General features: G+C 37.9%; 1 protein-coding gene across 1 annotated transcript in view; it reads right to left on the bottom strand.

Annotated features, from left to right (window-relative positions):
• Positions 1-13,751, bottom strand: part of pde4d (phosphodiesterase 4D, cAMP-specific) — a 563,267-nt gene that overhangs the window by 45,874 nt on the left and 503,642 nt on the right. Inside the window, exon 2 of the mRNA XM_020932310.2 lies at positions 10,414-10,605. Coding sequence (XP_020787969.1) covers positions 10,414-10,605 — 192 coding nt within the window. The remainder of the gene's footprint in view (positions 1-10,413; positions 10,606-13,751) is intronic.

The following is a 13,751-nucleotide window of genomic DNA, read 5'->3' as shown; positions in this document are numbered from 1 at the left end:
CAAGTCACTGGCCTATAAGTCCAGGTCAAGTCCAAGTTGTCTGCTTTGAGCTTCATTTTAATTCTTTAAACCAAAGTAAGAAATATAGTTTTGATTTTTGTAATTTATGTGAATTTTAAACTAAACTGTACTTAAAAAGTCATGGTATTTTGATAGACCAGTATTTATATTGTTGTAAGAGTCTTGTGTAAGAGTTGTAGAAATGCATTTATTTATTTTTCTTTTTAAATGTTTTGACACAATCTTAGTGCGAATAATTATGGTGAAAATAGAAAGTCTTCTCAAGTCACAAGGCTCAAGTCCAAGTCTTAAGTCACTGACCTTCAAGTCCAAGTTGAGTCCCAAGTCTTTCAAGTCTATTTCATCAAGTCAAGCCTCAAGTCCTAAAAATAGTGACTCAAGTCTGACTTAAGTCCAAGTCACAACTTGCATGTCCTCACCTCTGTAACTTACTATAATATTGATTGTTTCTATTCAATACAGGTATTTTTAATTAAGATACTGCACATAAAACCGGCATGTTCTGTATTTCTTAAACATGTGTGACTGGAACATTGCACAACTCCAGCTGTTTTTCATTGGTAAAACATGGTTACAATCTAAAAACGTGTATTTAATTTCTTATATAAAGTGTTCTGAAATAGAGCAAAGAATAATGATTTATAATTGTTACCATGGCAACTGCACGGGTCAGGCTCAGGAGCAAACTGTTTAACTGATACTTTGCAGCTGATGTCAACAACATTTCATGGGGGGGCGATGCTAACTCAAAGCACTGCCCTGTCTGAGGTCTGATAGACTTTAATATGATATATTTTTTAAGTGTTTGCCAATTTGCGCATTGTGTCAACATGGTAATTCCACCATAGAGATGGATGCAGAACATCCCCAGTGTGATGTCATTGCATTGTATCAATAGGAGTATCAGGACTAATGGAGTGAATTGAGATTATTTTATATTAGTATAATTTGTATTAGAGTATGGATAAATGAAGGACTAAACTGGAACTATCCTAAGACTAAACCAGGACTAAAGGACTCAACCAGGTCTAAACCAGGATCAAATTAGGTCTAAACCATCCAAACATGTCAAAACAAGGACTAAACCAGACCTAAACCAGGACTAAAGAACTCACCCAGGTCTAAACCAGGATTATATCAGGTTTAAATCATATCCGAACTATACCATGTCAAATCAAGGACTAAACCAGAACTAACCCAGGACTAAACCAGGACTAAAGTACTCAACCAGGTCTGAACCAGGATCAAATGAGGTCTAAACCATCCAAACATGTCAAAACAAGGACTAAACCAGAACTAAACCAGACCTAAACCAGGACTAAAGAACTCACCCAGGTCTAAACCAGGATTATATCAGGTTTAAATCATATCCGAACTATACCATGTCAAATTAAGGACTAAACCAGAACTAACCCAGGACTAAACCAGGACTAAAGTACTCAACCAGGTCTGAATCAGGATCAAATGAGGTCTAAACCATCCAAACAAGTCAAAACAAGGACTAAACCAGAACTAAACCAGGACTAAAGGACTCATCCAGGTCTAAACTAGGATCAAATCAGGTATGGATTATCCTGTTTTGTTCTGCATTTCGGGCTTGAGTGCAGAGGGAACTTTTGTTTTCATCTGCCTCAGGGGTGGGCTTTTTTTTTTTTTGTTTATCCATGGGGCCACATGAGTAACAGAAAATATTGTGGAGGGCTGCGCCAAAATGCTTAACTGCATAATATTAATTGTATTTCTTTATTAAAAGCAGTAAATAACATTGTTTTGACGAGCTGGTAAGACTGGTGAGAGTGTCTGTTATGACCAAGCGATAAAAAAGTAAGGTTGCTTTCAAAAAATGTCATTAAAAAAACACCTCTAAAATAAAGCAATGCAGCTTTAGTCCATGCATGAGGGAAAATTATAAAACATGTTTATTTTGTCAGTCCAAATGATCTTTAAGGGGCTGGTCAGAGTCAACCAAAGCACCGTATGTGGCCCCCAGGTCTGATTTACTCCCTATCTCCACCTACTTTTCTGTACATGAGAAAATTGAAGCCATAACAATATCCTACGCCTTCTCGTGCAGTACTTCGAGTTTATGTAACATGCTTTTAAATAAAGTGATCAGATTGGATAAGTTCTGATGTTACCAATACGATCTCTATAACCATAACATTCTAGTGCGATTGTTGATCATGAGATTCAGAACACACATCATTTTGCTGCTATTACCGCAAATAAAACAGCTCTCTCGGTCCATCTGGAGAGAGCGCTGAATTTTCTATTTGTTTTGAATGAGCAGGAACACAAACAGACCAGGCTTTCTTTGTATGGAAGCCTGCTGCGTCCAATCCAGTGCAGATGTGGAGCTGTGCAGGAAAAATAAAGCTAGAAAACGTCAAAACAAGAGGATTTGCAGTACTTTTCAGAGTCCTTTTTCTGATGATATGCAACGTCAAAAATGTAATGATTTAGAGGGTTAAGGATGTGTTTTTGAAGCTGCCTAGAAATTATTGACCTTGGTAAAAATTCTCAAAAAATGTCATATTTTTTGTATCTTTTTTTTTTTTTTTTTTAAAGACTTTTTTTTTTTTCTTAGATTATTTCAAACTAGGGTAAAGTGAAGATAATAAAAGCTTCTGATGGTGAAATTATGTATCCAGTAGTAGAAGAGGTTGAATGGATTTTAATACAAAACTCATTGGTATCGGTATCGGATCAATATTGCGATACTTGCCATAGTATTACTTGGTATCGACTATACTCGACTCCAAGCACTGTCAGGAGAACTGTTACAAGGTATAGTTTCAATTCTTGTACTGAAATTATTGTTATTGTTGTAAGACCCAGTTACAATTCAGAAGACTGGTATAAAAACATAAAATTAAAGTGAACCTATCAGGCTAAATTGTTATAAAGTTTTTTTGCTCTTCTCATGTACCCTCTGAAAGTATTATTTGGAGTGATTCGTGCATGTTCGTGCAATTTTTAATCGTTTATTTTCAAGAACCCATTTTGTAGATCAACCTCTGTTTTCAGTAGCTTGATTCATCATCCGTTTCACTTCGTGGAAACCATCTGACCTCGCAGCATTAGGATTCGTTCGCTCGACGGTCGGCGGATACTTTTTTATTTAATCAACTGCTGTTATTTGGTCGTGACATATGTAATGCGCCGCTCACGGGGCTAACTGCTATATTAAGGTTTTCACAAATTCCATAGGAAGAAGGGCAATAACGTCTTTCCCCTTGATAGAATTCACCAAACATTCTCTTTAAATCCTTGATGTTGGGAATCGTTGCCAACACAGAATGTATGGCTTTGTTTATATGCATCTCGACCGCTTTGTTTAGTGTTGTGCTGTACCACAGAAGGGACACAGTCATGGCTTCACAGCTCTTCGTTGATTGGCCGGTGCACGGTGTACAACGTCTGGGGTTCTTGCAAACCGTCTAGTGTATTCTGATTCCTGACCTAGTTTCTAGAGAGAAATGAAACTGAGCAGAGGCACTACTTTGCACTTTCACGCTAGCCTGGCTATGTTTTCACCCCCACTACTCTTTACTTACTTCATACTCCAATTTTATTTTCTTTATCTGTGATACAAGAAGGATGTGGCTGCATTATGTAGTCATTTTAGCACAAATAAAAAAAAAAGCATGATCTGCAGCTATCCGTCGGAGGTGCTGATAACTTCACAGCTCTTTGTTGTGATGACGTCAGCTCCCATTGGGCGCCGCAGTTTTGTAATGCGGAAGTAAGCAGACTTGTTTCTTTATGAAGTCGTTTTAGCTGAATATTGAAATTTAAAATGTCAAAATTATAACATAATGATCCACAAGTGTCAGAAATTCTAAGTATACAGCAGACACAACAAGTCTTCCTCCCTTCGTAGTCCACATTCACTAATAAGGTATTGTTTTTTAGTATGTCCAGTCCTACGATTAATTGCTTTGACCTTCAGTGGAGGTAGACTTTTCTACGTTGTGCTGCCAAAATGAAAAAGACTACACTAAATATTTCACAAGCTCATGACAAGTGGACTGGAAAATGCAGCATCTTGACACAAGCCTCTGCTCAGCCAAAAATCTGCTCAAAAAAGTTTCTCCTGGTTATCGTCCAAACAAAAAAAAAAAAAGGAACATTTGATTATTCTGAACAGACATTTTGTTTTTAAAGTCCTGTGTTACGCAAAATTAGCTCGTTAGCTTTAAGCAGAGGTGGGACCAAGTCGTTGTTTTGCAAGTCTCAAGTAAGTCTCAAGTCGTTTACCTCAAGTCAGAGTCAAGTCCCAAGTCAAATACAGGCAAGTCCAAGTTGAGTCTTGAGTCACTGGCCCATAAGTCCAAGTCAAGTCCAAGTCGTCTGCTTTGAGCTTCAAGTCATTTCAAGTCTTTAAACCAAAATACCAAATACATCTTAGATTTTTGCAGTTTATAACTTGAATATTTATGAACTTCTAAGATAAACTGTACTTAAAAAAACATAGTACATTTATTTATGAGTATTTATACAGAAGAGAAATGTTCATTATTCCTTTTGAAATGTCTTGACAAGATTTTAGTGTGAATCATTATGGTCAGAATAGACAGATTTAAAAGTGCTTCTCAAGTCTTCTCAAGTCACACGCCTCAAGTCCAAATCAAGTCCCAAGTCAGTGACCTTCAAGTCCATGTCGAGTCCCAAGTCTTAGTCCATTTTATCAAGTCAAGTCAAGTTGTATTTTATAATGTCGTCCAGTACCAGCAATATGAATGTCAAAAATAGAAAACTGGCTTCTATTTTCTTTTGTATTTTAATATTAGTTTTCTTTTTAGTATTTCAAAAAGTTCCTGGTACATTAGCTGGTTCCACACATTTGCTTTTGTGTTTAAATGATTCTTGCTCTCAAAATGACTAAAAGAGTTTATGGTGTCGTGTGCGATGCAGATCCGTCTCAAACTCCAAGTCACTTTATGAGTTGACAGTCAATATTTGTACAGATGTAGAGAAAATTTAAAGCAACACTGCGTGGCTTCACAGCAGGTATGTGGAAGATGAGTCTAAGTAAACTTTCAGATAAGACTTCTTTATGGGCTGCTAGTCGTGCGGGTGGTATAGCCCTGGTCTGGTCCAAGTTTTGACCTGGTTTAGTCCGAAATTGATCCTGTTTTCCTTATTAAGACCTGATTCAGATTTGGTTAAACCTGCTTTTGACCTGATTCGATCCCGGTTTAAACCCGGTTGAGTCCTTTAGTCCTGGTTTAGTTCTGGTTTAGTGTTTGTTTTGACTTGTTTGGATATGGTTTAGACTTGATTTTATCCTGGTTGAGACCTGGTTGAATCCTTTAGTCCTGGTTTAGTCCTGGTTTAGTTCTGGTTTAGTCCTTGTTTTGACATGTTTGAATATGGTTTAGACCTGATTTGATCCTGGTTTAAACCTGGTTGAGTCCTTCTGTCCAGGTTTAGTTCTGGTTTAGTCCTTGTTTTGATATGTTTGGATTTGGTTTAGGGCTGATTTGATCCTGGTTTAGACCCGGTTGAGTCCTTTGGTCCTGGTTTAGTCCTTGATTGGACATGGTATAGTTTGGATTTGGTTTAATCCTAGTTTAAAACTGGAGAAGTCCTCAAAAAAGTCTAGTCTAGACTTTGACCTGGTATAGTTTGCCTTTTAATATGATTTAGACCTGGTTTAGTTCTGGTTTAGTCTTGAATCAGACCTGGTTTCACCTTAATACTTTCTTTGTTTTGGTTTAGTCTTTAATTTTTAGTTGACCTGGTTTAAACCTGGAAAAAAAAAAAAAAAAAAAAAAAATTCTAAAGCCAAATATTTTCTTGAAAATCTGAGAATCAAAATTTGAAAATCAAGACATTTAAACATTATTATCCAATGTTGAAAAATTATTTGTTTAACCATTTATAGACTAAGATTCCAGTAATATGTAAATCCTTATCTCTACATTTTTTTTTTTTTCTGTTCTTTTTTTTTTTTTTTGTTTTAATTGTGTATGACTTTCTGTAAATGGTTTATTCTCAGATTATGTTTTGTATGCTATTTAAATCTTAAAAAATAAAGTAATAAAGACATGTATAATACAGTAATCTTATAGCATCTGCTCATAGGCTCATGCAGGCTCAAATGGAAGTCTAACATTACAGTGTCATTCTTCTGCATAGGTCTGTCTGTTGTCTTTCCTTTCCTCCGTGACCTAAATACAATGTTTTCAGTCAATATTTTCACTTCCTGTAGCGCTAAGTCCTCCTCATATGTAAATGGATACCCCACTCAGTATGGGAAATGGACAGAAGTGCTCCTATAGCCCGTGTATTGGAAAATGGCAGCAGCTTCACATGATATTGATGTTAAGTCAAATAGAAAAATGTAAGTATGAGAGGAAACCACAGTCTATTTTAGTGTGTTCAACTGAAAAGCTGTGGACTTACTGGGAGACTTATACATGTTCTGTACAGAGATCAGAGGAACTTCTATTTTTGACTTTTGAATGTGTTATTTATTAACACATTACTCTTTACTCTCACAAAATAACTGTCTGCCAAACTGAAGATGCTGGACTGTTACGCCGTATACGGACTGAACCAGGACTAAACCAGGACTGAACCAAGGACTGAACCAGGAGGACTAAACCAGGACTGAACCAAGACTAAACCAGGACTGAACCAAGACTAAACCAGGGCTGAACTGGGATTAAACTGGGACTAAACCAAGACTAAACCAGGACTAAATCGGGTCTAAACGGGGACTAAACCAGGGACTAAACCGGGTCTAAACCAGGTCTAAACCGGGACTAAACCAGGACTAAACCAGGTCTAAACCGGGCCTAAACCAGGAATAAAACAGGACTAAACCGGGTCTAAACCGGTACTAAACCGGGACTAAACCAGGACTAAACCAGGTCTAAACCAGGACTAAACCAGGACTAAACAGGACTAAACCAGGTCTAAATCAGGACTAAACCAGGACTGAACCAGGTCTAAACCGGGTCTAAACCAGGACTAAACAGGGACTAAACAGGGACTAAACCGGGACTAAACCAGGACTAAACCAGGACTAAACAGGACTAAACCAGGTCTAAACCAGGACTGAACCGGGTCTAAACCAGGACTAAAACGGGTCTAAACCGGGATTAAACCAGAACTAAATCAGGTCTAAACCAGGACTGAACAAGGTCTAAATTGGGTCTAAACCAGGTCTAAACCAGAACTAAACCGGGACCAAAACAGGACTAATTTTGGACTAGGACTTGGAATCTAGGACCGCCCCTGAGAGAACCCTGAGCCCGTGGAGCAGGGTGTCCCCAAAAGCGAGATCGGGTGTCAGCTGCGATTAGCCCCGTTCGACGCAGAGTTCTGCACTGGTTCTTTCACCTGCGGTCACCCAACGGTCTACGTGGGCGCACCACCGTTCAGTACCGTAACGATGGTATTTCCCATCGCAGTGATTTTAGCGAATTTGTATGAAGAAAAATGAAAAACCCATCACTTCAATCCAGGTTAAAAATGCATTGTAACGTGCAATACTGACATTTGTACCAAGTAAAATATTACAGTTTTTTCCCTGTAATGCCTTATATTACTGCGTTACACCGGGATAAGTCTCAGGTGTCGTCCGTTTGTTTCTCTTAATGCACCTTATAATCCACTGCGATTTATGTATGAAAATAGACGAGAGAATTCAACATTATTGATATTGTGCCTTATAATCTGGTGCGCCTTATAGTACAGTAAATACGGTACATTAAAATTCAGCACATATTCTTGTATATATTATAACATGATTGATTTGGTGATAGATTTTGTGATGTGAGCCCTTGACAGATGATTGACAGCTGGTTTGACAGGACGGGTGCTCTGATTGGACAGCTGGCAGGTGGGACCGGTGCGGCAGTTGTGACACTTCCTGTTTGTTGGCTCTGAATGATATTATGGCCCTGGACGCAGCTGTGAAAAATACATCTCTTTGGCTGAATGAGAGCGCAGAGAAACTGTCAGTCATAAATACTGAGTTTGTGGAGAAAACAGGAATGTAGGAGGGAGTGAAATTCTTAGTGCATATGACAGGTTTGACTATTGATTTCACTAAAACCGAGGTTAGGATCATTATATTTTGATTTTAAATAGAAATGTAACCAAATTGTTGATATATAAAGCTGATATTTAGACGTTTAAGCACATGAGGTATGGGCCTTAAATATCTTGTTTTGGTCAAACTGTTGCCTAACACAGACCTTTATATTAAGACGTGTGCTGCACAAAATATGACTACACAGCTTTCGTAAAGGTTTATGGTGAAAACGGGCACTGACTGAGTTCATAGCAAAGTCGAACTTGTTTATAATTTGGGGAAAATAATCATAATCGGTCGATCTCTAATTTCAAAGGTCCTATATTGAGCAAAATTAACTTTATGCCATGTTATACTACTGTTAGTTCATCAAAAACATCCCTGCAGTTGTATTTTGTTTCAGTCACACATTTTGAATGGGTCCTTAAATAAAAATCTTGCCTAGATTTTCTACTTTTTCATTTTACTTTCTAGTTTGACAAGGCAGCAGAAATACAGATATATATGTAGAGTTAATCCTATAACTGTTAGCAAATATTAAAACTTGTCTACACAATAGTTATAATTAGACTAAATTTAAAAAAAAGAGTTAAATGAAGATTTAAACTCAAAATTTCATAAAATTCCTTGTTCCTTGCATGTAAACTGTCCCTGAATTTTTTTTTTGCAGCTGATAACATATTTTTGTACTTTCCTTTTTAACTTTATTTTTCCACAAACTGTCCCTGAACTCAGGTCAAACTAAAATATTTATATTCATCACAGGGATCCCACCAAAATATGCACTTTGAAGTTTTAGCATTTCTAGTGGGAACAGCCACCTGCTCGTCTCCACGGAGATGTTTTTGCTTTACAGCTGCAATAAAATAATATACCACCATTTAGACAAGCAGGTGTCGTGATCAGGCCAAGGTACAAGTCAGATCTGTGGAGAGGTTACCCTGGTTTTACTTTATCATTACAATAACTCTTTATATTGTGAAATCCGTACCATTCACCTATAACAATTTGTACACATGGACTGTATAAAGAAGTGGACTAAGGGACTATAGCGTTTGGCTCCAGTCAAATGAAGCTCACAAGGCTAGCAGTTATTAGAGAGAATTTGGGCCTAGTTCCATAGTAGGATTAAGATTTGATTTACAAACAAAATAGTAAAATAAGGATCATATAGAGTAGGTTAAAAAGGCTACTTCAGACTGCAGCCTGAAGTCACCCTAATCGGATTTTTTCGCCCCTGTGCGACCTGTATCAGATCTTTTAAGGACAGTCTGAACGACACAGATCCAATTTTTTTTTTCAAATGCAACTCAGGCCACTTGGATATGTGCTCCTAAAACTGATACATATCCGATTTTTTGACGTGTGACTTCAGTCAGAACGGCCAGGTCACATTCATCCCACATCAATGTAGGGAAAGCGAGGTTAATTAATATTTGGGGGGATCGTTGTATTCAAGCCAAATTGGAAGGGTCTTATCGAAATGTCAACAAAACTAAAGAGCCTGCAAGTCAAATACAAGGAGGCTAAAGTCTCAAACAAACGAAGCGGCCGTGGACGTGTAACCTGTCCATTTTACAAAGAACTAGACCAGGGGTGGGTAAACTTTTTGACTCGTGGGCCACAAAGGTTCTAAAATTTGATGGGAGGGCCGGACCAGGAGCAGATGGATGGAGTTTTTTGGTAATCCACATGGGATATGTAGGAAACATTTGTTACTGAAATACCCCATCAGTGAAAATCATTACAAAGCATGACAACAAAAAATATCTGTCCCACAGTATTTACAATTTATTCAAATGACTATTATTATTGAAGTTCGTCAGGCCGGATTAAAAAAATTGAAGGCCCCCAGGTCATAATTTGCCCATCCCTTAGACCATTAGACCGTATTTTGGGAGACAAATTCAGCATTTAGGCAACTTCCGTAAACACTGAGCTTGTTGGGTGTGATGTCGTTGTGTCCTCCAATGCGCATGCGAGACGCTTTTGAGGCGTTTAAAGTTCACACTGGAGATCACATATTTGGAAATGTGAACGACCTTTCAAAAAAAATCTGATTTTACAAAAAAATCTGAATTAAGCATTAAGCCCTGCAGTCTGAACGTGGCCTGTGAACATTTTTAGACAATGAGAAAGAAAATGATGAACCTGACAGCAGCGTTTACAAAAAGAGACCAATATTTTTCAATACAAAGTGAATCAGAGCCAGAGTCGATGGAGTCGAAGTGCTCCCATGCTCACGGCGGCTAGCAGGTTCACTATGTCCATTTATATATACAGTCTATGTTTGTACATTTCAGATCTCGTTCTCATTTTACTTTACAGTTTTTTTTACTCACATGTCGCTGGCTATGGAGGAGTTTCTGGACATGGACTTGGGGGAGAGGTCATAGTCGGAGTCGGAGCGGTAGAGGAAGGACTCCCTCCTCTGGCTGTGCACAAAGTTGGCCTGGAGGATGAGCCCTGAACCCGGACTGGCCATGGGGTCCAGGGGGCTGCGGCCAGACGACGTGCCATTGTCCACGTCGAAACTGCAAAATACACAAACAACAGAGAGAAACGTTAGGGATGGGATGATCTTAGCCATATTGTGATGCAGTAGTAGTAGTAGTAGTAGTAGTAGTAGTAGTAGTAGTAGTAGTAGTAGTAGTAGTAGTAGTAGTAGTAGTAGTAGTAGTAGTAGTAGTAGTAGTAGTAGTAGTAGCCAGTACCCTGTGAGCTGGAGACATTTGTCACACTGAGGGACACTGAGGAGGGAGGTCACTGGACAAACTGCTCTCCATCATGGACACTCCTACTCATTAACTGACTATAGAATGACATATAATACTCCCTACAACTGTACAACTCACCCACTGCACCAGACTATAGAGGGACACAGGAACTAATTCTTCATCAAGCTTATGTAAAACATAATACTCCCTACATCTGTACAACAACTCACCCTTATGTAACAGATAATAGATAATACTCCCTACAAGCGTACAACAACTCACCCTTATGTAACAGATAATACTCCCTACAACTGTATAACAACTCACTAGATAACTAGAATTTATTATTACCATTTAAATTTTTGCTCTTTGTTATTATATTTATTGTGATGTTTGAGCTACTGTGTCCAAATAATTTCCCTTGTGGATCAATAAAGTTTGTCTAGTAGAAGTAGTAGTAGTACTAGTAGTAGTAGTAGTAGTAGTAGTAGTAATATAAGTAGAAATAATGTCATTGGAGGGTAATCCAGGAAGTGCTCCTCAATGTTTATCAAGTCCCTTCACCTTCCCCAAAGTCAGTCTAATCATACTCTAATCACCTCGGACGAGATACAGCTCGACTTCCATGATTGCATTGTTCTGGATCGTCATATTGTGATTCACTATTTCTCCACTTCTCATATTAGTTTGTCTCTGTAAGGCTCTGGGTGAGTGACAGAGACTAAGATCATTTGTGCTGAGCAAGCAAATTTAGGTATCAATAAATTATAATATTATATTATGTTCTTATGTGCTGCAGATTTTTTTTAATGACAGTAATGAAACTGATACAGTTGCTACTTTTTGATACTGCGGGATACCGTAATACCGCCCAAGCCTATTATAGTGTGTAAAATATGAAGACATCTGTTTAAATGTGTTTTTTCCAAAGACAAAAGACACATTATCTGACTATAACAGTGTGTCTAGATTTCCTTCCAACCACAACAAAAGAATGTAAACACACAAAGGATACACACGCAGCTTATCTCAGGCTATGACAATTTTCAACAGAATTGCTACATTATCGGCGTCCAAAACCAGTCGTGCCATAAACCACTGACAAACAGATAAAGATGACTGAATAAAGCTCAAATTAAGCTCCAGAATATGCATTTCCTCTGACCTGTCATGTCCCAGCCAATCACAGCCCGCTTTCTTTATCCATCGACCAATCACATTTTAAACTTGCAGTGTTGGGATGTAACTAAATATTTAGAAGTACCAGAAAATAAGTATTCTCACCCCATCTTCATTACAGTAGTAAAACAATCAGCCTCATCAACCTTTCGATCTCTTCTCTATCACAGAACATCACAAAACTTTTTTGGGGGGTGTAATTACTCAAAAATGGACTTATGTTACTTTAAAATGCCAGTATTAAAAGTATTTTCTGATTTTCTGATCTATGTTATAATATCGTTTCCTCATCACAAACAGACCTGGAGTTGTGTTTTGTTTCATTCACACATGTTTAACACACAAATCTGCATATTTAGTCTGAATTCTTCTCGCAAACAGAAAAAAACACGCTCCACCTTGTGATGTCATGTAGTAATACAGGAAGTGCTTCAGTGTGTTTTTAACCCTCTCCAGGCAGGCGTTGCAGATTTGCAACAGCTAAATTCCAAGTACCTACTTACTCCACATCCATATTATATGAGCTTTTTTTACTCAGGAGCCTTTTTTCCCATCCATGCTGATAAACGTGGACGATGCAGACTGTGCAACAATGGCTACATGCAAACGGCCTGCCAGAAGTGCAAAATACTTTTTTTGTTTACAAAGGATAAAAAAGTCAGAATTGTATATTACTACCCCATATTATAATTTTCCCCAAATATCAGATTTTTCCTGATACTAAAAATTAATTTGAGCCTGAGAGGGTTAAACTCCATACACTTTCACTAAAATCATTTGGATTATTTCAGTCCAGGACTTGCCAATCTCGGCTGAATTAAAAAGTAAAAGGTAACTTGAAAACTACCTCTTCATGACATCACAAGGTGGAACAGAGCATTTTGAGGTCTATAGATGCAGACAGACTAGTAATGAATGGTTACTCAAACATGTGTGAATGAAACAAAATACAACTCCAGGTCTGTTTTTGAGGAGGTAACAACATTCTAACATGGCTTAAAGCTCACAAGAATCAATTTTCATGTACCTTTAAGACAGGGGTCATCAAACTAAGGCCCACGGGCTGACTCTAGCCCACCACGCCCCTTTGACCGGCCCCCCAGCCCCTCTGCCTCCCACCATTTGAACTGGCCCTATGAGGCAGTCCTCAAAAGTTGTCATGGGGTATTTTTTTAATTACGTTTTGTCAAATAATAACTTGAATTTGAATTTATTTGTTTGGAGGATAAGCCCCTTGAGATGTGTCATCATCTCGTTTTCAAGGGGGTCCTATAACACGTCTGCATCTTGTATTTTGTTTAATTTTTTTTTCAATAAAAAATGTATATTTATATGATTTATTTGTATTCATACTTAAATAAGTATATGACGTATTTAGATTTGCCGCCAAATTTTCATCACCTGACAAGCTCAAGATCAAACAGTGACAGTCAACACACAAGCGGATTTCTGTAGTGCAACTAAGGACAGCAACATGGCGAGTATTAAAGTACAAAAACTTAATAGAGAATTTGTCTGATATGTAAAGAAAGTGTGGTGATTTTCAATGAATATAATCTGCATCATCAGGGTCATACAGTTCTGTTATACAGCACAGTCAAGAGCGATAATATGGCCCCCAGAGAAAAAAGTTTGGTGACCCCTGCTTTAAGGATTTGTCTTGGGCGGTTACAGCCAATACGTCAAATCAAAATCTTATCTAACATTAAATTATATAGCTACATTGTTAAAAGGGTGAGCAAAAGCTGATATTATCGGTTCCTGCATCAAGCTCAACAATAGAA

This window comes from Boleophthalmus pectinirostris, unplaced genomic scaffold (assembly GCF_026225935.1).
Source record: "Boleophthalmus pectinirostris isolate CB_2022bp ecotype Guang Dong unplaced genomic scaffold, ASM2622593v1 HiC_scaffold_4, whole genome shotgun sequence".
Lineage (NCBI taxonomy): Eukaryota > Metazoa > Chordata > Actinopteri > Gobiiformes > Gobiidae > Boleophthalmus > Boleophthalmus pectinirostris.
The sequence above is the reverse complement of the archived record's forward strand: the minus strand, read 5'-3'. Positions and strand labels throughout refer to the sequence as shown.